The 23,123-nt window shown below is 42.2% G+C and overlaps 1 protein-coding gene across 1 annotated transcript in view; it reads right to left on the reverse strand.

Annotated features, from left to right (window-relative positions):
• ABCC4 (ATP binding cassette subfamily C member 4 (PEL blood group)) overlaps positions 1–23,123 on the reverse strand; it is a 246,481-nt gene that overhangs the window by 118,008 nt on the left and 105,350 nt on the right. Inside the window, exons 14-19 of the mRNA XM_028112074.2 lie at positions 20,076–20,172; positions 16,672–16,881; positions 15,501–15,641; positions 15,057–15,094; positions 14,582–14,676; positions 12,657–12,803 (exon numbers count right to left, since the gene is read on the reverse strand). Coding sequence (XP_027967875.1) covers positions 12,657–12,803; positions 14,582–14,676; positions 15,057–15,094; positions 15,501–15,641; positions 16,672–16,881; positions 20,076–20,172 — 728 coding nt within the window. The remainder of the gene's footprint in view (positions 1–12,656; positions 12,804–14,581; positions 14,677–15,056; positions 15,095–15,500; positions 15,642–16,671; positions 16,882–20,075; positions 20,173–23,123) is intronic.

Here is a 23,123-nt window from a genome sequence, read left to right on the forward strand (position 1 = left end):
ATGCATAGGGAACGGATGACATAGCTTTAGAAAATGCCCATGGAGAATTCAGAATACAGTATCTGGTTCCCTTATGCAAAATTCCCAGCACACTGGCATATGGAGATGTTTAATAAATATTTAGTTATAATCTGTATGCTGATTATAATCTGTAGGCTGATTAATGATTTGGGGCAATCTGGTGCTTAATTTTCAATTACAGGCACTGTAACTCTACGGTTCCCACATAATAACCAACGAGGACAATAACAAGAGGAGTGAACAAGGAGGTGAGCACGAGCATGCATTTGCTGGGTACAAGCTCTAGAAGCTTAAGAGAGTGCAGATTCCTCGTTGCCTTGCTGCTTCTGAAGATGAAATGAGACAATGGAAGGGACAGGATTTTGAGAAGTTGAAACTATCAAATAAATTTACGATGTTGCTATAAAATGACAAGACATAGGGAAGTATTCCAAAGGTATCATACTTTGGGCTGATCCTCAATTTGATAAGCCACGGGATTATAACCGCCAACACACGACACCTCTTCCACGGAACAGAGCCCTTAAAACATTGGAGGGTGCATGGAATGGAGGGTCATAGAAACCCTCTGAGTCTTGACAACCTCTTTTGGTTTTCTATTTTATCAAACTGTTTCTAAGTGACTTTTGCAGACAACAGACCCATTGAATTTCAGAGCCTAGGGCCCTCTCAGACATCAGGAGGCTGAATAAAGACAAAGACTCAGGACTAGTTAGGCGCTCACTGCCTAACTACTAACACAGCTACCTGGCAGACAGGTGTTCAACCACTAAGTGCTCCATCTTCACTTGGCTCTCTCCACCCAAAACTATGTATTTCTTCATATACCTCAACATTATTATAACCAGCTAGTAAATTACGGCATTTAAATTGTCAGTTTATTAATGCTAATTGGGCAATATACATAGAAGAGCTGTATTTGTTCTGTGGGTTTATTATTCCTTTAACTGCTTTAAAAATATAATCTAGAACTAACCCAGAATCTCATTTTCCTCCCCAGCTACTTTAACCATATTTTGTGCAAGAAGTTTTGAAGTATCAGAATGTCCATCTGATAGAAATGCAGAAGGATTGCCTGGAATTAACTGGAGTGAACAAACCACAAAATGTCTCTAAAAACATCCCATGAATAAAATTTGAAGGCTTGACAATCTAAAACTGCCTTAGGTCAACTTTAACTTTCACTTGTGAAATTTGTCATTTTTCATGCTTTTTGAAAAAGGTGAATACGTAGAAGTTCTACATTTTGACCAGTTATAGCATTTTTAAAAATAATAAGTTCCTGCTACTTCCAAGAAGTATACCCACTTCCCTGGAAAGATTCCAGTGTTCCATTTAAATAGAACTTATTTTATAAATTTCAAACTGTCTTTCCTTAATTATACAATAGACTTCTGTAATAAACTTCAGCCATATCATTTTTAAACAAAAAGTAAACCAGATGTTTGGTATTTATATGCAAAATTGAGCTCTCATTGTGAAACCAAATTAAATTAAAATGAACTCTGGAATGAAGCTAAGCCCCCAATGAAAAACAACAAACACAAAACCAAAAAAAAAAACCATGTTGTTTTGTAGCTTGTTAGTTTTGGTCACTTACCTATTTTTCCTTGCATCTGGGAAAACACACACCCCATTCCCCATCCCCACAGTTTTATAAAAATTAGCATGCGCATTTGGATTTTGTTTAAAAAAAAAAAAAGCAAAAAAAACCCTCTAAAATGTCAACATGTCACTTAAATAGTCAAAAGTTAATTAATGTCAACCATATGGCAGGCACTGTTTTCAATGCTTTACATCTATTAAATCTCTTAGTTCTCACATTAAAAAGTTTGGTTCTACTACCCTATTACCATCCCCACTGTATAGACAGAGTTGAAGCAGAAAGAGGTGAAGTAAGTCAGCCAAGGTTTGTCAGTGGCAGGGCTAAGATTCACATTCAGGGAGGCTGATTCCAAAGTCTGCTCCCTGACCATCGAACCCGAATTATACGTTGGCTCAAAACCACTATTGGGAAATACAAGAAAACCATTCAAATTGGTGTCGTTAAAAAATCAAAGGTCACTTTATTTGCTGGTTGGTTTTCAAATGTTAAGCTTTACATCTCTTCAATAGAATCCAACAATAGGGACCTTATTCTGGTTTAACAATCTAAAAAGTTGTCTCTCTCTCTCTCTCTCTCTCTCTCTCTCACACACACACACCCCAACCTTCAGCGGTGCTGTTTAAGACAATTGTGCTTCTTCAGTCAAGAGGATCTTGATGTAAGGATGTAAAAATTCAGGGGAGAGAAAAGATGGGCTATTTTTTTTTTAAATACTCCATGTTTATTCAAAACGTAGAAGATACTCATTTTGCCACCTAAAATGTCAAACCCTAATCTGATCTAGGAAAAATTTAGTTACTTTGATAGAGCAAGAACCAAGACAAGATGACATATCTGAAGGCCAATTCAATTAAGCATTACATTCCTGTAGTGTCTCCTTTGTGAAAAAAGACATGAGTGGTCAGAACATTTGGCATTAAGAATTAAAGCTTCTTCGTTCAATTTTTAGAATTCCCTAATGTATGATAAATCTATTTACCTGGGCTAAAGACTTGACAATTCGTTAATAAACAGCAGCTTATCTGATGGTACGAGAAACCACTGTCTGGATTACACAGGTGTTGCCTTTTATTACTCTGGCTATTTATGTCAACAACTATTTATTTAATCTTGAATTCAAGGAAGAAAAATTTTCTAGTAACACTGATTACTCATCATCTTGAAATATGCATTTATTTTCCTTTCATATATAGGACTTATGTCAAGACCAACACTGAAAAGTTAGCACCAACAACAAATACTTCTGTCTCTAATATAGCTTACAGGTGGAACTCCTTCAACAACGTTTGACTCCCTTTTCATTTTTTTTTTTTAAGATCTTATTTATTTATCAGAGACAGAGGGAGAGAGAGAGACTTGCCGCATAAGCAGGAGAAGCGGCAGGCAGAGGGAGAGGCAGGCTTCCTGCTGAGCAAGGAGCCCGATGCAGGACTCTATCCCAGGACCCTGGGATCATGACCTGAGCCGAAGGCAGATGCCCAACCAACTGAGCCACCCAGGCATCCCTCCCTTTTCATTTTTATGCTAAGAGGGAGAATAGAGAGAAGATGTATATTAGCATGACATATAATTTTAAGAAATTTCTGCCATTTTATTCTCCAAAAAGTTAAAATAATGAATTTATAGTTCCCCCAAAGGAAATAAATTTAATGAGCCCAGGCCACTCTGACACTAACAGAAGAAAAATTCTAAAAGAAATGACTATATACAAGAATGCAACCACTTCCTTCTTAATCTACTTTTAAATATTTAGTGGTAATGAAAAAAATTAATCCATGATTCTTACAGCGCAAAGCACCGCTGTGATCTAGGCATATGGAACTATATGTGTGAGAATATATATTTAAGGACAAATCCACATACACTGCAGTATCTGTTCGTATACCTTGATGCATAACAAAAGGTAGGTGCTCACTATATTGTACACCTGAAACTAATATAACACTGTATGCGAACTACACTGGAATTAAAATTTTTTAAAAAGCACATGGATTGTTTTTCTTACCACTCTCAAAATTTCTTTTTGACTACATGCCTCAAACTGGGTCAAGAATGAGATCAGTCACTGAACCAAAAGAATACTTCCAGAAACCTCCACTTAAAATTTAGAGACAAATCAAAATCGTTAACTAACTCTTGATTTCAACATCCTAAAAATCAGGGACTTAAGCTGAAAATCAACCAGAGCAGATACGCTGGTTTCTACTGATGTATTAACAAGACATGGCTCTAGAGCACTCTTTCGGCCAACAGCAGACCTGGAGGCAGGATGTTCCTATCATGAAGAGCATGACTGTATTTGGAATAATGTCTGGATAAAGATTTTTAAACACATAACAAGTCTAAAATAGACTTTCCAGGTGTTCAAGAGGTTGAAACATTTCCCCATGTGATACAATCTATTAAAATGCAAATGCAGAAAAGAAATGAAAGGAAAATATTTCCAGAACAGAGAACCTGATTTTCTGATAGCTTTCCACTTAACCACAGTGTTTTAATAAACTTCCATTCAAAGTGTTCTTTGAAGCCTGTTGTCTTTTTTTTTCTAGATGTTAAAGAGTTTCCACCTAAAGGAGGGGGAGACTTCTAAAAGATTGATCCTGGTTACTAAGAATGAAAAGAACACTCAACAGATCATGGATGATTTCATGACAACACTGTCAGGGAGAAAGCTGCCGTCGCTTATGTTCTATCCACTGGCAAAGCACCTGTAACACGCTTCTGGGGCGCCTGGGTGGCTCAGTCAGTTAAGCATCTGCCTTCAGCTCAGGTCATGATCCCAGATTCCTGGGATCGAGCCCCGCATTGGGCTCCCTGCTCAGAGGGGACAGCCTGCTTCTCTCTCTCCCCCTCTGCTGCTCCCCCTGCTTGTTCTCTCTCTCTAAAATAAATGAAATCTTTAATAAAATGAAATCTTTATTTCTAAAGAAATAAATGAAATAAATAAATGAAATCTTTAAAAAAAAAAAAAGCATCAGTAACACACTTCTAAAAGCCCAAGAGAAGTGTGTGTCGATGCTTAATAAAGGCTGACTTCCTTCTTTCTCATGCACTTTCTGGAGATGAGCTCTAGCACCCAGATGGTTCTTGATGGGTCAGGAGAGCATTTGAGTATCATCAAAAGCCAGGCTGGGTTTGCTGTAAGCTTAGAGATTATTATTTTAAGTAAATCACTTACTTTTGTTTCCTAAATTCCTCTCTCTCTCCAACTGGTGTGATTTCATTTTGAAACAATTGGTCTTGAAGTTCCAGGAAAACAGTTGCTGGAAATTTTATGAAATCAAGGCCAATGACTTAGGTAATTGATTATGAAAAAGAAATATACCACAGGGCCATGTGTGTAAGTGTGTCTTGTGAGTACATGTCAATCAAGATTATCTGCTCTACAACTGTATTCAGTCTTTGAATCTGTATCTTTCCTATATGGAATCATTGAATACTGACACTGGATAGCTTGGGGGGGGGGGCGGGAATTGGCTGTTTTAGAAATAATCCATTGTCTGCAAATATTTAAGTTTGCAAATGCCTTGAAAATAGGGACTTTTTGTCCCAATGCTTGGGACCACAACCTACAACCAGCGGGAAGCCTGCTTCTCCCTCCCCGACTCCCCCTGCTTGTGTTCCCTCTCTTCGCTGTCTCTCTCTGTCAAATAAATAAATAAAATCTATTTTAAAAAAATAAATAAAATAAAATGCATGAAGTAAAACTATCAGGTACTAAATACTGAAGTGCTAACATTTGTCTTCAGTGCTCAACGAAACCCCAAGCAAATGCATTAGGTGTTTGGCAATTTCATTTCCTTGACTGGTAGATAACAGAAGTTGGAACCTTGTATGGTGTACTTCCATGAACCACAACTTCCAAAGAACCAATCATGTATATGGTTTTCTCTTCATGCCATCACATACCCAGAAACACAGTCCACCATAAATAATCTATTACAAATTCTACTTTGGAAAATAAATAGGGAAGGGTTCAAGTTAATATAAACACTGAGTGTAAACACAAAAAGGCTCGAATTCTATTTCAACACTCTAAAGTTGCATTGTTCTTAAAGGGCGTGGCACAGGGAGATGCAAATACACTTCTGAAACCATCCCTTCTTCTATCCTGCCAACAAATACTAATCAGCTACAAAGTGTCCAATCCTGGGTTCAGAGGCTTTTGCAATAACATAATAGATGGGCTCTATGAGGACTGGGGCCCCAAGGCTAAGAGAAGAGACAGGCAGTCAACACATAATTACCTAAATTATAATTTAACCATAATTGGGACAAGTACTATAAAGATGTGATTTAAAACATAACCAAATTTTAAAACTTTATGTAAATAAAATGTCACAGGCTCATTGTTGTAAACATCTTTTTTTTTCTCCATTTTCTTTATGTCAAAATAAATGATAATGTTTAAAGTAAAGGGGCAGGGAAGAAATGATAAGAGAAGATGAAGATTTCAGTCATAAAATGAAAATCAAAGTTCAGCCCCACGGTGTCACAGGAGAGCTATGAAGTCAAATCGTTGAGGGGGATCAATGGACTATATATAGCAAAACCATATGGAATTTCGATCCAGCAAATTTCCACCCACTCCCACCTCATATCAGAGCACTATGCTTTCATATGTATTTATCAGTATTTATTCCTGTTGAAACTGGCCCAGAAATACTATTCCAGTTTCTCTTGAAATGGTTGCACAAAAGTGATAAACTGTGTCATAAAGATACTTTGATGCGTTTTCTGACTTGTCACAAAGAACCACAAAGTTGAAGTTGTCGCGTGCCTGTGATTGGGGTGGGGGGGTACTTTAAATAACAGTATTTGAATTACGATAAATCACACACCCCTAAGGTAATGCCAAAGTACTAAGCATACTAACACGTGAAATTGGGATACACTAGGAAAGTCGTGAGTACCAAAGACTGACTAGCTCCAAGCCAGCTGAAAACTGAGGCAACACAAATATGAAATTAATGAAAACTGAGGAGTTTGGGAGTATTAATATCATTGCACAAATATAGAGTGGAGAATTTCTATATTATGATATACATATCCCTTAATATGTACTCTACTGGGAAATAAAAGAACACAAGTAAAATGTCATACTCACAAATTCCTGAGATATTACATGATTACCACTTTGAACAAGGTACAAGCTTCCCAAATCTTATCTTTTTAACATTTTATTGGACAACCACAAACAGTGCTTTCTCTGTTACTAAGCTGTATTTCCATGTATGATTATTATGGAGGAAAAAAAACAGGAATAGAGAGTAATCAGAACATTCTAATAGATAAAAAATGTATATCAAAATGGTGCAATATTTACCAGCTGTGGACAAGAGCTATAATAATCACCTTTACAGAGATTACTGACAAAATAACAATAATCAAATATATGTAACTGTGTAACTATTTAAACTCCTAACAAAGGCTTTTATGACACTATTAGCAGTAAATAAGCAACTCCCATAAAATATGACTTAATATCACCCTGATAAGAGTTTAAGTACATATAACCATTGCTATGTGAAAAAACATGATTTTTAATATGTGACAACCCGACAGGATTTAATTACCACACCTACTTCAAAACTATTAGCTGTTTCATTCAAACCTGAAAAAAATAATATTTATACGGCTATTGAGAATTATTATGATTGATGCAATCTTTTGTGTTATTCCTTTTATAGTCACTTGCATTTGTTATTATGAACAAGGAAAAAAAAAGAAAGGGGAAATGTGTGTTTCTGTTTTGCAACAAAGCTTTTCTGATGATGACTAACTTCTTCCTTTGAACACAAAAAGCCTCTTCAACTAATGTACATATAAATATGTTCTTTACAATGTGCACCAAGCAAGGAAAGAAAAAAAAAAAAAAGGCAAGCCTGTAGGACTTAAGCCAGAATTAAAAGCAACCTAGGCAAGATGAGTACATGAAAGCTGTCAGGATAGGTGTTATTCTTACTCTCAATTTCTTACAGCTCATCTGCTCTCAAGGAAGAAAAACCATAGTTTCTTTTAACCATATCCACAACAGATCTGACTTGAAAGGAAACACAGCCAGTGATTTGGCATGAATGGGCACATTACCAATTTTCCAGCATCACTACTGAATATTTATGTCGGTGACGAATGATGACACCAGTGAAATATTTTAACGCGAAGCCTTGCCTTGTAAATCGTCTCGATGCTGTGTCAAAACAACACCTACCATAAATCAGAGGTTTTAGGACCAGTATTTCTTGTTCTAACATGCTACCTGCTCAGCAGAATCACTTGTGTGAACAGGCATAGATTAATGTGTGCTAAGCACAGCCATCTTCCCTCCTAACTTATAGAGCTATAATTTAACAGGCCTATTATCGTCAACGTAATTTTGACAGTGCTGAAATATTATACTTGTTAAAAATATGCACTTAGCACTAACTCCAGTGGTCATTTGAACGGAATAAACAGAGAGGTATCCCTACAATTACCTTGCTTCTCTACCGAGGACTCTTAGAGCAAGAATGTTGACAACTGATTTTATAAAGAGTCCGGCAAGACAGTTTTTCTGGTATAAGCTCACCATGCTGCTTTCAGTTCACTTTTCACTTTGCCTCGAGTTATTTATTAGCAGCTTATAGTGGATGCTAATGTGTCCCTTTCCAGTTTCAAGAAACAAAACAATCGTTCAAACCTCCGTCACCCACCTCTCCCCAACGCTCAACTCCCACCCATGCATATCCCAAAACTCAGGATAGCTTAGATTTGTGAAAGCATCTCCAGAGCCTCATTTCCCACTCAAATTAGAAACCTTAATCCTTTGGGCAACCTAGATTTTGGATTAGGAGGACACACAAATAGGTCTCTCACTATTCACTATGCCACTATTCACGTTCCATACGTTCCTGGGTGCAGGCACCTCCCACCAGGAGAATAAAATTGGCCAAAGAAGAAGTTACTACATTTATTTTTCTCCTTTTGTACTACTTTAGCCCTAACTTAATCTGTAAGGGGGGAAAAAAGGATATATGTTTGTACTCTTCAGAGACTGGACATATAAACAAGGGAACACACACACCGCTGCAGAAAAACCGGTCATGTAAAATGAGCACACTGGGGGCGCCTGGGTGGCTCAGTCGTTAAGCGGCTGCCTTTGGCTCAGGTCATGATCCCAGAGTCCTGGGATCGAGCCCCGCATCGGGCTCCCTGCTCAGTGAGGAGCGTGCCTCTCCCTCTGCCTCTGCTGCTCCCCCTGCTTGTGCTCTCTCTCTCTGACAAGTGAATAAATAAAAATCTTAAAAAAAGTAAAATGAGCACACTGTCCACAACCCAATATTAACTCTGCACTTCCCTGAGAGAATAAACAAACACCAACATCTACCGACCCCAGTGGCTCACTTTCTTAAAGCCAAATTAACAAACGGGAAGCAAACAAATATTTATTTGGAATCCACTGCGGTCGATGCACTCAGCCAAGTGTTATGTCACCGTTTCTAGGCATGAAGAACCAGGACAGCTCTCGACGCATCTCGTCTCCAAAATGAAGGGTGAAATTCTAGAGACTTGACAAGACTAGAATGTCTCTACAGACTCTGCTGGCGTGGACGGAAACTGAAGAAACTGTCTGAAACCTATTTCTCCCTAAACTGATGTCATACGAGCCACCGTATTCTATCCTTAAGGAATTTGAATATATATCCAGTCAAGAGGTCAGCGGCTGCCTCTTCCGGTCACTAGGCGAGAAGTTGTCAGTTAAGAAATCCAAGTGACCTTGTTTGAAATGCCAGGTATTCTGGGACAACACTGAAATTCATTATTCAAGAGTTCAATGTCTCAAACATAATAAATTACAACCGCGGTTTTAAAACTCTGTATCAACAGTACAAAATACAGACTCTAGCTATAAAAAATGGAATTTCTAAGCTTTAAATTAAAAAAAAAGTAACAAAATAAAACAGGTTTTTGCTATAAGGCGCCCTTACATTATATTCCTGAAATAATGTAGATCATGCTGCCCTCTTGTGCCAGACATAGAAAATAAAATGAATGCACCCCATCCAAGGAAAACATGGTTTACAGGGAATACAGAAATTCTCTCTTAATTTCTGAATGATTTCCTTTTGACCTGGGATTTGTGTTACCTACATATTAAGATCTGACAACGGAGATGGTGGAAGACAAATGTTGATCAGGGAAGAGACAGGTGCTGCATACAGCACAGGGACGCAGACCACATCCACAAAGGCACTCAACGCAAGGTGCAAGCAGAATGTGTGCGAAATGCTGGGACAGCTGAAAACGTGAGGCTCTTTAACACACACACGATACCATTATCAAAATCCACAGAGGAGGGAAGGGTAAAAATAGAGGAAGGAAGGGAAAAAGAAGAAAACTAGCTTTTGCCATTCTGAGACGACACACTAGCTGATTCAGATTTTACCCAAACAGCTGAAGATTGATTGGTTTATGAAAAATCAGAGGGTAATAAGATGGTGCATTATAGAACCAAAATAGCTAAGTAAACTTCATGCAACCATACAAAGGTCCAAAATGGAGAGAAACTGAAGTCGTGGATAGCTTGGAGAGATGGAACCTTGTTAAAAATCAGAGCTCTGGGGTGTTGTTTGAGACACATGGCTACCAAGCAGAAACATGCACTGTGCAGGTTCACCTTATCTTTCTCCCTAAATCCAAGTCAGTGAGCCTGGGACGTTGACGGGGCAGCCAGAGTTTCAGGGCCCTTCACTGAAGGCTCAGTTCTCTGCATAAATTCGAAGGATCTCCCACTGATGAACAAGATGGGAGAGGCATGGGAGGGAGGCAGCACATCAGGGGTGGGAGCACCCGTGAACAAATGTAAAAAGACATTTCCACAATCCGGATCAGGGTCACTGAGAATATTCTGGCACAAGTGGGAACTGAAGGTGACCATGAAAGGGAATGCCAGCAGCACACCTGCAAATCCACACGAGGCTATGGTGCCAGCAGCCCCAGTCACCACCCCGAGTCTCACTGGCTGGAAACTACCCCTGTACCCTCTCTTTTCCAAATTCCAGGACGCTGTCAGGATCATAGGAAATGGACTGACTTCTCCCTGAGAGGGTGCTCTGAATGACAAATTACTGAGAAGAGAACGATGTGCTTCCTGATCTCTCCATGCTGCTCGGAGACACTCTATAACTCAGGGGGGTGCAACATCACACCGGGCACTTGTATCCACTTCATGTGGCTATTTAACAGAACTTAACAATTGAGGGTATCCGCCCCTCAGCTCTAGCGGGGAGTTGTTTTTTAATATTATACAACCATTAAAGTACATACATGCAATCAATGATGTCTACTAGGAACCATAATTCAAGTCTTTCGCTTATTCTTCCCAGTGGTTTAAAAACTGCAAAAATTTTAACCCAATGGTAAAATCTACCACATAAAATATTTTTCATTAAAAAAATATATATTTTTAATCTACCACCAAAAAGAGTAAAGAATTCAGGGCCCCTAAACATTCTGGGCAACCTAGGCCGATCTTTTGTGCCCTTACTTGGGCTTCTATTTTCTTGAAGGACGAAAGCCCGGCTAACAGACGTGGGAGGGGGCAGGCAAGACAAACAGTAGTGTGCTACTCGAAGATTATCGACCCTGAAGATTTAGACTGATCCCAAATCCTTGAATAATAAATAAATCAGCATGTGGAGAAGCCTACAGGTCTTGAACGGGAAGAGCCTTTCAGAGGCTGTGATAACAGAAATGCAGTCCCACTTACTGCTCCAAACTCTATGACTGCAGCTTTCAAATTAACTGGCAAAGTGGAGCGACTTCCTGGCCGTCAGATACATAGGGTCCCCAATCCCTTTCTGACTACAGCTGCAACAAGACTGCAGACTCGTGGGGGCCTCTGTAGGTCACCATTCCTGTGCTCTGCACAGGGCCTGAGTTAAACAAACATGTGGAATGAAATGCACAAAGTACTTTCCTGAACAGTCTTATTTAACCCTCACGACAGCCTTGTGAAGCAGGTAGGGCAGCTCTTCCTTCCAGTTCCCAGGTGAGGAAGTTCCAGCCCACTGTGGCTAAGAAACTGTAGGTGCAGACCGGGCGCTGAGCGCTGTTCCTAGCCCTGTGAATGTACTGATCTGCTTTATTCCCACAATATCTTTTGTTTTTTTTTTTTAAAGATTTTATTTATTTGTCAGAGAGAGAGAGAGAGAGAAGCAGGCTCCCCGCTGAGCAGGGAGCCCAATGTGGGGCTCGATCCCAGGACCCTGAGATCATGACCTGAGCCGAAGGCAGGCGCTTAACCGACTGAGCCACCTAGGTGCCCCTTATTCTCCCAATATCTTGCTAAGGGAGGAGTATATATCATCCTCATTTCACAGATAAGAACTTTAAGACACAGAGAAATTAAGTAACTAGCACCTGAGGATTAATAGAACCATAACCAGCTATTACAATTAGTAGCTAGCACCAGGTCTGAACCCAAGCAGCTGGATCCACAGTCCACGCTGTTAACCACGACAACATCCTGCTTTGAGATTTGCCTGCCCGGTAGCATCGACACCCTTTGGCCTGGGTCACGCAGCTAGTTAACAGCCAGCCCATCTCCCTGCCTGGACAAGTCCTGTCAATTATCTCCTGTAGAAACAAAGCCTGAACAGTGGGAACAGGTGTTGATGGACTGACTCTTCTTAGGGACCCAGGTCAGGGGGCTGCCTTCAGAAGCAAAACAGGTCAAAGGCCTCAGGCTGGAGGCACCTCCAGGTGCACTCATGGCAAGAACTTACTCTTGCAGATCTATGTGCAAAGTGAACACTCATTTATTTTCCACAGACACAAACACTATAATAGAAGCTTCTATGCCCCCCACCCCATAGTCAGATTTTGTCTGGTAGGAGCTAACCATCAGTGGAGCTTTTTGTAGAACAGGAATCAACAGAAATAGCCATTTTTCCCAAGCCTCTCCTCCGTTTCCAAATGCTGAAATGTGATCAGACACTTACTGTGTCAACAAGGCCGACTGACTGAGAAAACTTGGTGTCTGACTTACCTATTGGGTTTCTATCAAAGAACAACACTGGAGCTCTCAAAATGGACTCAAACATCTTGTTGTGCAAAGTTTGTGAAGAATGAACGAGGACGTAGAATACAAACAGAGATCTCGCTGTGCCAAAAAGGACAGTAGCCACAGTTAAACCTGAAAGAAAGAAACATCGCTCAGAGAACATGTCCTTTCTTCAGCGATGCCAAAGCATGTCGGGCACGTTAGAGGGATACTTTGTATTTTATTCCATAAAACACCGTGGATTCTCTAAGAGTTCGATGCATTTGTAAGATACATTTATAAAGAAGAATAGAATTTCTTTTTCTCTCATTAAAGAGATACTATATGTAAAAAAAAAAAATCAGGTGTAAACTACAATTTCATGCTAGGCTTTCCTAATTCAATGACAAGTTCTATTAATAACTCAGAAGAAAAAGAGAGAACTATAAAAACTAGTTGATCTTCCCTTCTCTGTATTTCAAGTTTTACTACTTACACATCTCACAATCTAAAACCGTGGTACGCTCGGACGCGGGCATGTGAGTTAACAGGGCACAGGGGGAAATGATGTACCATTTCTTTGTAGAAAATACCCAGGTGGCTTTTAAAGAATATGAAAATACCATATTGAGTGGCAAGTAGAAAATCTCTCAACTGAATTGCAAGAAAATACAAAATCTGGGTTTGCGTGAAATAATCTCCGTGAGCCACTAATCTCTCACCCCAAGTGCTTCATACAAAAACACAAAGCATTTTTAAATGAATGTAATCATTTAAATTATAGACTTTTATTAAGGACATAAATCAGTACCTATCTCCTGAACTCCCAATGCTAAACAGACTAGGGGTAACTTCTGTGATAAAGACCCCATCAAGTGCATTTTTCCCCTTCAGAGGACACCTCACTGTTGTTTAAACATTCAAAGCTGCTCAAATGCCTGAACTCTGTCCATAGGCATTTTCCTGAGCCCCCCTCCCCCCATCCCACTTTAAAGTGCAGTAAAACTGCTCCTTTCTTCCTCCGGGCTTCTCATGGCCCACCAGTGTGGAAGGTAAACGGCTCAGGTGTTCAGGTTTCTTAGCAAGTGATCCACGAAATAAATGCCAAATTTCAGTGAGTAGGTTTTCACAAAGATCACTTGCTCTATCTTTGCAGAAAGCCTGTATGAGCATTTCCGGTGAGAATACTTAAAATTTTAGATGAAGCTTTCCTTTAAAAACTATGTGATGCCACATATATTCTAAGCACTCTTGTGAAAACAGAGCGCTGTGTTAATATTAGTCTGGCAAGCCAAATGTTAAATTAATCACACAGTTGGGGACGCGATAACATTGTGATCTCAAGGTAAGAAAGAGAAAGAATCCTAATTCCCAGACACTAGATTTTTCCCTGCTTAGCTTCTCTCTTAAGTAATTAGTGAAGCCCAAGAGATGAGCAGTGTGGGGAAGGGAGCTTTGCATACCTGCGAGGGCATAATGCTTTTATGTGGGGGAACCTTGCTGCCAGAGGATTTCATCCAAGTTCAATAAAAGCCAGGGGTTTATTCAGACAGAATTGGAACAATCCGAACCACAGGGTGGGGATCCGTTTCTAATCCCCTTGCCCATCCAAATAATGATATAAGATTTAGCTAAAGCAACCTATTAGAATAGACAATAGCCACAAATTTCCAGTGGCTGATTTTCTGAACGCTCAATCCTGGTTTAACTTCCAAAATCCAGTACAGAGCAAATTAAGAGTCTTCATTCAACCTCTTTCTTCTAGTAGATTTTAAAAATAATTATTCTAATTAATTCACAGAGTAAATGCGACTCAGACTCTTAATCTGTTAAGACATTACTGAATTACTCCTGGAAGCCCTAGTTACTCACACAGGCTCATTGTAAGCACCTCAGACTCCCGGATAATAAACCGAATGATTAAACTTTACCTGAATAAATTCCTAAGTACCAGGCAAGATCGAGCTTCTCAGTGACATTTTCTTTTCCATTTACCGTGACATTCAGGGCACTTTGTTCACTTGCCCTGTGGAAAATGGGGAAAAAAAATTTTTTTTTCAACTATAGATGGAATTTAGATAAGTACAAAAAGAAAAAATAAAATTAGCCTGAATTTGGGAGACATGATTTATGCTGGAAAAGGATTCCCAGCACGCAGGGCCTCGGGTACATCTACCTTATAAATATTCAACTTTCAGTTCTCAAAACTGTCCGGGGTTCCGACACGGGGAGAGACTGCGGGAGGGTCATACTCCACCAGCAAGAACTTTAGTTTTTCTTTCTCTTTGGGGAAAGTAAGGGAGGATTAGAACAGGAGGCTGAATAAACCCGCCTCCACCTGACTCCGGGGGAAAGAGGCTGACTGTTGATTTGGTGGCCCCTTGCATCAGACCGGAAACAACTCACCAATAGGAGAGCCACCAGTCCTGAAGAATGTAGGCAACCTAGAACAGGGAGGCAAAAAGATCACACATCACTTAGCACCTCGACACTCTCACTCACCCAAACGGACCATCGAAAGGCTCTGGAAAACGGACACGGTTCTTCCAGCTCTGGTCTATGCCAAGCCCAACATCCCAAGTCACAACACATCAAGTAAGTGTGTTGAGTGACACAAACTATCTCGGCGATACATTAAAATCTTTAAAGAACATCTTTTTTTTTTTTTTCTAGAAGCTCTCTGTCATGTACACGCTACATCAGTAAACCTCAGTTTCTTTGTCCCCCAAGATACCACGTTTCAATGCAAATCCAAGGAGACTGCAAAATACGGTAATAAATACATAGAGGGAAAGCAGTACTGTAAACATCAAGCTGAGGCCACAAAACAAAATAAATGCCCTTATTTACCTGCGCTATGATGTTCAGTAGAATGAGGAACACGATGACCAACCAGTGAGCACCGGCTGTTAGGTAATTCTTGTAGGCCTTAAGACCAACTTTCCCTTCTGAACGACTCTCCTCTGGCACAGCAACCTGTGTATTCTCGTTCTGAGAAGGGAAAGGGGGAAAAAAGGAAAGCAGTAAGAGACAAAATTTTGTATAATGTACCCCAAAACTTCAAAAGTTCAACAATGCGCTCCGTTGGCAAAGCCATGAGCAAAGAGGCCCATCTTACACACTGGTAGGAGTGCAAAATGGTACAGCTCCTCTGGAGAAGAGTGGTGTAAAGGGATATCGCCAAACCATCTACGCATTCACCATTGGACCCACCCATCCCACTACTAGGAATCTATTAGCAAAAAGGAAAGATTGTTTGTACAAGGCTATTCACCACAGCGTGGCTTTGCTTTGATTTCTGGCACGTGCCCAATGTACCTGATTCACATATAAATGCAGGAGCTTATTCCACAATAACAGACAAGAGAATATGGAGCTAATGTATAACCGAGATTATTTGTGTCACTCAATGATGGGAACACAAAACATAGTAGGAGCTCAAAATATGAGCCATAGAGAGTAAACAGTTCAAACAGTAAGAGTAACAGGCATTGGGATAGCAGGGGAGAGCAAGTGGTCTGAAATCTTTGGTTCCTGAATTTCAGAGAGTGATTCCCGAGTCTGGACTGTGAGGGACTCATCTCCATCCTTATCAGAATCATCCAGGCTCCTAGATTTGGATTGTGAGGGTTTGGGTATTGAGGACTACCTGTGCCTATTTTTAAGGGAGATGCAGAGCATTTCTGCACGTCTTATCTGGAGAACGTAGAATGCACTGTAGATTCACATAAGACAAGGATGTCCTTGGGTGCATGCGGGCCTCTGTGGTTTCAAAGATGGTTGAGATGTGATTCTTGAACTTGCAGCCCCGTGACATTCTCCATCCAACACCCAAAGGAGAGCCCTGATCAGGCCTGCTCCCTTCATTCTGTTTTCATTCTACCAAGTCCATGGAACAAGGCCTTGGAACCTTAGAATCCACTCTGGGACCAATGAAGAGGTCATGCGCAGCGCAGAATGAAGATGCATGAGGACACTGAGAGCAGACAGGACCAGGGCACGCAGCAAGAGGGAAACTCACAGCTTGCACCTCCGGCGCGCCATCCTTCACTGAGGGTCTGGACGATTGCTGGGACCAAACAGAAGACTCTGAGAAGCTCCGAGTCCTCAAAGTGGGAGATCCTGGATCTGGACTCTGGTCAGCCTCCTCATTTTCCTTCTTTAAAAGGGAGCCAAAATCTACCCCGGACTTCAGAAACTCCGTGTAAGTCCCCTTCTGCACCATTTTGCCCTAAAATAAAAATAAAAGAATTTGACAGGAGTTCATGTGCCTTTGATAACACTACTCTAACGCTAACCAAAAAAAGTTAACTGGTCTTAAATGACCATATTCGTAAGAAGATTACCCTTAGGCCTGGCATTCTGGTTGACGCATCTAGTGCAACTCAACTGGACATAGAATCAAGCCTTCTCTTCGCTGTCAAATCCTGTGTGAGGTGCTGTGTAGCCATGTGTTAAGGATGGAGGTCACGAACTACCATGGGCATTTAAAGAAGCAAAAATTACAGATGTTGGTAGGAGTATCGGTACAGTCTTTTTATACAACATGGAAATTGAGGCCAAGTGTCACGTATTCAAAAGAACAAGGTCAAGCTGGGGAGGATATTCCAGGGAAGAATGAAGCTTGACACAATGCGGACACCTGTGTAGTCAGAGTCACCCATCAAATCTCTGCTGCCCATGGCCATGCCATCACGTGCTGCACTGGGACCAGACACATGGCAGGTCGTCTTTACTCTCCCAACTGCCCATAAACTCAGGAAGTTCCCAACTGCAAATTCAATATTCCACCTGCTAACGTCATTAACTTAGGCGACCATCAGACTGGTGTGACTCTACTGCCCTGGGGGTCTGTCTACACAAGCAAACCAAACCCTAAGCCAGAGTCAATGCACTCAAATCCAGGAAAATAAAGCTTCACAATCACAAGCAGCCAACTAGGCTTTCCAAAATCAAGCAACTCCCTAAGCTTGAGCAAATCAAATAATTTTCTTGAAACCCACATGACACATCACCGCACATTCCCCTTCCTTACAAAGTTATAGAATATAAAGTGCAGGTATCTTCACTGGCTTCTCACCCCCATAAAAGAATAGGCAGCTAGTCTACTCAGTGGCAAACAATATATTAGATGAAATCCCAGGGTGCCGAACAAAGCAGAGGAGAGCAGCTCTGGGGAAGGCAGGCCAGGCGAAGGCAGGCGGCCCAGGACCCCCTGGTACCCCTCCCATCCCGTGCCCTGACACGGGACACTGAGCAAAACCCAATGAAGCTTTTGCGAACCAGTCTGATACTGGAGAATTAGAAAATTATTCATGGTATAGTGTGTCTTGTTCCATTTGGGAGGCAAAATTCATATGCCTTATTTAAGGAAATTACCACTTTCCACTTAGAAAATGCAGATGCACAAGGAAACGATTAGTAATCTAGAGACAGCAAGCTCACGCGGCAGCCCAGCACAACTTCCAGAGGGGATGCGAGAACAGCCATCCCCGCTTGGCTGCGACCGGACAAACACTAGGGATGGATCCAACTCATCCAGGGGAGCTCACTGGTGGACAAATGTTTGCTCTGATAGCACTAAAATTGGGAGCGATGTCTTCAGCAAGAGCAATAAGGGGACTGGCTAACCAGCTTGTTCTCCCGGCCCGCTGGTTCTGTACTCATTAATCCCGCCAACACTGGGGCTTTACCAGACTCGCTTCACCCCTCTGTTCTCCATATTGGGGAACTGGAGCTTCTTATTCCCGGAGGGCCGCAGAAGCACCGACGTGGGGAAGTGCTTCAAAAGAGGCAGAGATTCTGCACTCTTGTCATCCTTCTTAGGGCAGAACTTCATTTGATTAAGTGAGGATGTGACCAAGGGCCTGAGGCAGGAGACCAGGATTAATGACCAAGGGGCTAAGGCTCTGAGGCAAATACACCAAGGAGTAAAACATCAAACCATCGCTAAGGCCGGAAAATTCTCACTTATCTCCACCTCCCAAACCCATGCTGGCTGTTGAGGGGCTGAATGGTGGCCCCCCAAAAAGATACATTCGAGGCCCAAATAGGATACCTGTGGATGGGACCTAATTTAGAAATAGGATCTTTGTAGATGTGATGATGCTGAGGTCGTACTGGAGTAGGGTGGACCCCAAAGCCAATATGACGGACGTCCTCGTAAGAGGAGAGATCAGATGCAGTGAACATCATGTGACAACAGAGCTACAGACCATAGTGCCGCGGCTACAAGCCAAGACCAGCAAGGACAACTGGCAAACACCAGAAGCTGGGAGAGGCAATGAAGGATTCTCCCCAGGAGCCTTCAGGGAGAGCAGAACCCTGCCGGCGTCTTGGTTTTGGACTGGTAGCCTTCAGAAGGGTGAAGATGATAAACTTCTGCTGTTGAAGCCCCCCACTTTGTGGTACTTTGTGATGGCAGCTCTAGAAACTGGTACACCAGCCTGAGCCCATGCATCTGACTTCTAATTGCTTCTGCTGTTGGCCCTCCAGCAAACCTAAGAGAGATCTTTTAAAACCATGCATCAGACCACATCACTCCTCTGCTCTGGACTGTCCAACGGCTTCCAACCCATTATCGGGCCAGCAGCCCACTGCTCTGAGCCCCTCTCCCTCATACTCCCCAGCTTCCTCTGCCTCAGACATACTTCCTCCAGCATGCCAGGTCAGGTCCTTCCTTAGGACCCTGCAGCTGGACCACCTGCCCCAGCTGCCTCTCCCCCAGGTGACCACCTGGCCAGCACCTTCATGTCACTCAGGTCCCCTGAGGCACCACCTCCCCATGGAGGCAATCATGAGATCAGCCGCCCCCCACCCAACTCCTTCCTTACATCTACCCCCATAAGGATGGAAGCGCCATGATGGCAGGGACTGGTCTGACTTATTGCTGCCCAGACTCTCCCATGTACTGGGCATGCTCAAAGCCCTGTGCTCGGAGACGAGCAACCAACGATACCCTGGAGAGCACATCTCCACCAGGGGTGCTCCACTTTCCAACCACGCCTGTTATTAATGGAAGACGCCGAGTAAACTGCAGATGACAAATAGACACAAACAGGTCTTAGTAGCTCTAATTTCCAAATAATACACTTCGCCGTACGTCATGGAAGAGGAAAACAAAAGCTCTAAATAAAATAGCATCATTATCCTGAACGATTTTTACCAAAACAGTTTAACATTTATAATTCTGAGGTAGCAATTTTAACTACTTTAGGGTAATATGGCTCGGAACGCAAGAGTTATATTTCTACATGTCTTTGGATTCATGCTCAAAGGCATGAGTACCGGCTCTGGAGAGAACGGGATGCAAAACCGAGGAAGGAGAGGGAGTTTAGACAAACCCAAGGGGAGACCTGCTGGGGGGTCTCCCCGTCAACACACCTGAGCGCTAGCAAGTTCCACAGGCTTCTAGAAATTACTTACATCTCTCAATATCAGAATCTGACTTGCAGCTTTTAGGTACTGCAACTGATGAGTCACTAAGATTGTGATCTTCTCATGCAAGGTTTGACAAATACACCTATAAATGTAAAAGGTACAGTATGCAAAAACCACATTAATGGGGGTGCTCCAAATTGAAAAACACACATTTTGAAAACACAATGAGACAAAGACACCACAGGAATCAAAGATCTGTAGTTTAAGTACCTTGCAAGTACAAATCAAATACAAATGTAAATCAATGAACCCAACCAGGTCCTCAAATTTATCAGCAGCAAACTTGAGTCTAGCTCTGCTAAGAGATTCTAAAAAGGAGCCCAGTGAAAGAGCCACCAAGTGCTAAGGGTCCCCCTGACCAACTAAAACTCAACAATTATTTATATATTTCATGATGGAAAACGATTGAGCAATACTGAGATTCAAAACCTGACTAAGCAAAAATACTACTTACTTCATCCCTGTATAGGAGGACCGGGAGGAGGGAACTATGTCGTACAAAAATGTTTCCCTTTTTGTCTCCTAGGTAATTATGATTTATGATGTATATACCAGCCCAGAAAATCCTAAATACTCAGTGACCTTCACCAAAGTGCGTTTTCTTTCTTTCTTTTTTTTTTTTTTTAAGATTCTATTTATTTGAGGGAGAGTGAGTGAGTACATGAGCAGGGAGAGGAGCAGACAGACAGAGGGAGAATCCCTAAGCAGACTCCCTGCTGAGCTCGGAGCCTGCCATGGGGCTCGAACCCAGGACCCCAAGATCATGACCTGAGCTGAAGGCAGACGCTTAACAGACTGAGCCACTCAAGCATCTTCAAAGTGCATTTTCTAGATACTTCTTCCCAAATACTATTAGAAGACAAATGCTGGTATGGTCTCAACTAGTGTCTACAATGCCCCCACAGTCCCATCCAGGGAGCACATCGCCTTTCACCAGGACTGAAAACCTTCCCAATATGAATATGAAAGAAGAGAATCCAAATGGCCCAAATCATAGTGGAAATCAACCAATGGCTCAAAAGACACACCGATTCTCTCAGACAAGAGCCCCCATTCTCAGTACTCAACTCAAGTTGTAATCCCTCAGTAATCCCTCAAACTGCTCCTCATTTTAAATGCAGACCCCTAGGAACTCCACTGCATCCTGCACTCCACCATGGTCTGCAACCTCTCCAGCTAAGCAAGTAGCCCAGGTCGCGGCCTCCTGACCACAGGCAGGGCACAAGGACATTCTCTGGGCGCAGGGACATTCTCTGGGCACCGGGGCATTCTCTGGGCACCCGAGGCCCCTGCAGAGCCAATCTCAGCAACATGGGCCACAACTCCACCTGCTCATGTGGGTCAGATCAAGAGTTCTGGAGGCACCCAGAACTCTTACCAGCCTGACAAAGTCAGGTGAGCTACTAGACCTCTATGAACCTCAGTGCCTTCATTGCAAAATAAGGCTGCTGACAACTCACAGGGCACGTTGTGAGAAGAGCACTAATTCGCTTGGTAAATGGTCTGTTCACCCTCTTCCCTAACCCACAAGTGGCCCTTTGCTTTGGACTCAGGACAGAAAAGTTCCTAAGGAGACACTTCTGAGACTGGGCCCGAGATCAGAAGACTCCAGGCTGTGGATGTACATATTATTATTCCATTCTTTGCATCCAGAAGAATTGTTTCCCTTTTGACAGGTCCTGGTGTGGCTTTCATTCCTAAGTTTGCTGACCAAGTAAACCCCTCTTCCAGCTTAGCACTAAAGCATTTAATGGAATTATTTCTCCTTCATTCAAAATCCTGTGCTGCCAGCCCCTAAAGGGGCTGTTAACCAAAGCTGATGGGCTGCTATGTCTGAGCTGGGCCAATGCAAAAGCGTGAAAATGTTTTCTTCCTAACATCCACCACAGATAGAGGAATATAAGTACAACGAAGTTATTAGGTGATGGCTTTCAATTTTTTCTAAATCATGCTTTTTAATCAAAATCTCCAGGAAAATAACTCTATTTGCCAAATTTTTAAGAGTAAAAATTTCCAAGTCATGCCATTAAAAAAAAGAAAGAAGAAAGAAAAAGAATGATTCAGGAACAAGTTATTGAACTCTTGACCTGTGTAAGGGCGGTGTTAAGAGGGGCCGTGTACTGTGGTAGAGGGGATACAAGTAAGACAGTCACTACCCTCATTCGTTCCACTGACAGACATTTGTTGAGGTGCCAGGCACTGTCTTAGTAAAGAGGACACATCCACGGGACCAGAAAACCATGAACACTCTGCATTGCGCGGAGGGAGGCACATTCAATACAGAAAATGTACTCTCAGGGTGTGATGTCTGCCATAAGAAAAAGCAAGGTGAGGGCTGCAATCTTGGATGTAGCGGACACATGGACCACAAGAATATCTGGGGGGAACATCCCTGCAAGGAGGCACAACAGGTGCAGCTGTGCCGGGGACAGAAACCATCTGCACAAAGGTGCCTTCGTGCATTCACCGTGGAGTCGGGGGTGGGGAGAACTCATCAGTGACCAAGTACAGCGCCCCGCGGGCTGTGGGCAGACAGAAGTGCACAGGGTGAGGATGTGCTGGAATGGGGGGCTGGGGCAGATGGCAAAGAACCTTGGTTGGCTTTTGAGGCTGTGGAGCTGCAACCTGCATGCGAAGGGGGTCTGCGAAGGCCTGAAACACTGAAGGTGAACAGAGCAGGCGGCAGGGTAGGGAGATCCAGTAAGGACAGACTCAAAGAACTGATTATGCAGGACGTGGGCGTGTGCCGGAAAGGGCTTCCTAAAATAGGACAGGCTCCACCGCTAAAACCAGTGAGACTGAAACCCATTCACCTGAGGGCCTCTGACCCTCTGCATGGGACAGAATCCATGTAAATGTTTACAACATATAGTTGTAAAACCCGCAAACCTTAATAACCTTGGATATATATTCACAACTGAAGTAAACTGTTAATGGTGAGTAGAAGTGTAATTCATTCACTTTTAATACAAAACACTTCACATTACTGAGCTCAACAAACCGCCATCTTTCAGAGCATATTGTTCAGTCCAA

This window comes from Eumetopias jubatus, unplaced genomic scaffold (assembly GCF_037043125.1).
Source record: "Eumetopias jubatus isolate StellerSeaLion01/CBP00866 unplaced genomic scaffold, mEumJub1_p1.0 scaffold_3, whole genome shotgun sequence".
NCBI classification, from domain to species: domain Eukaryota; kingdom Metazoa; phylum Chordata; class Mammalia; order Carnivora; family Otariidae; genus Eumetopias; species Eumetopias jubatus.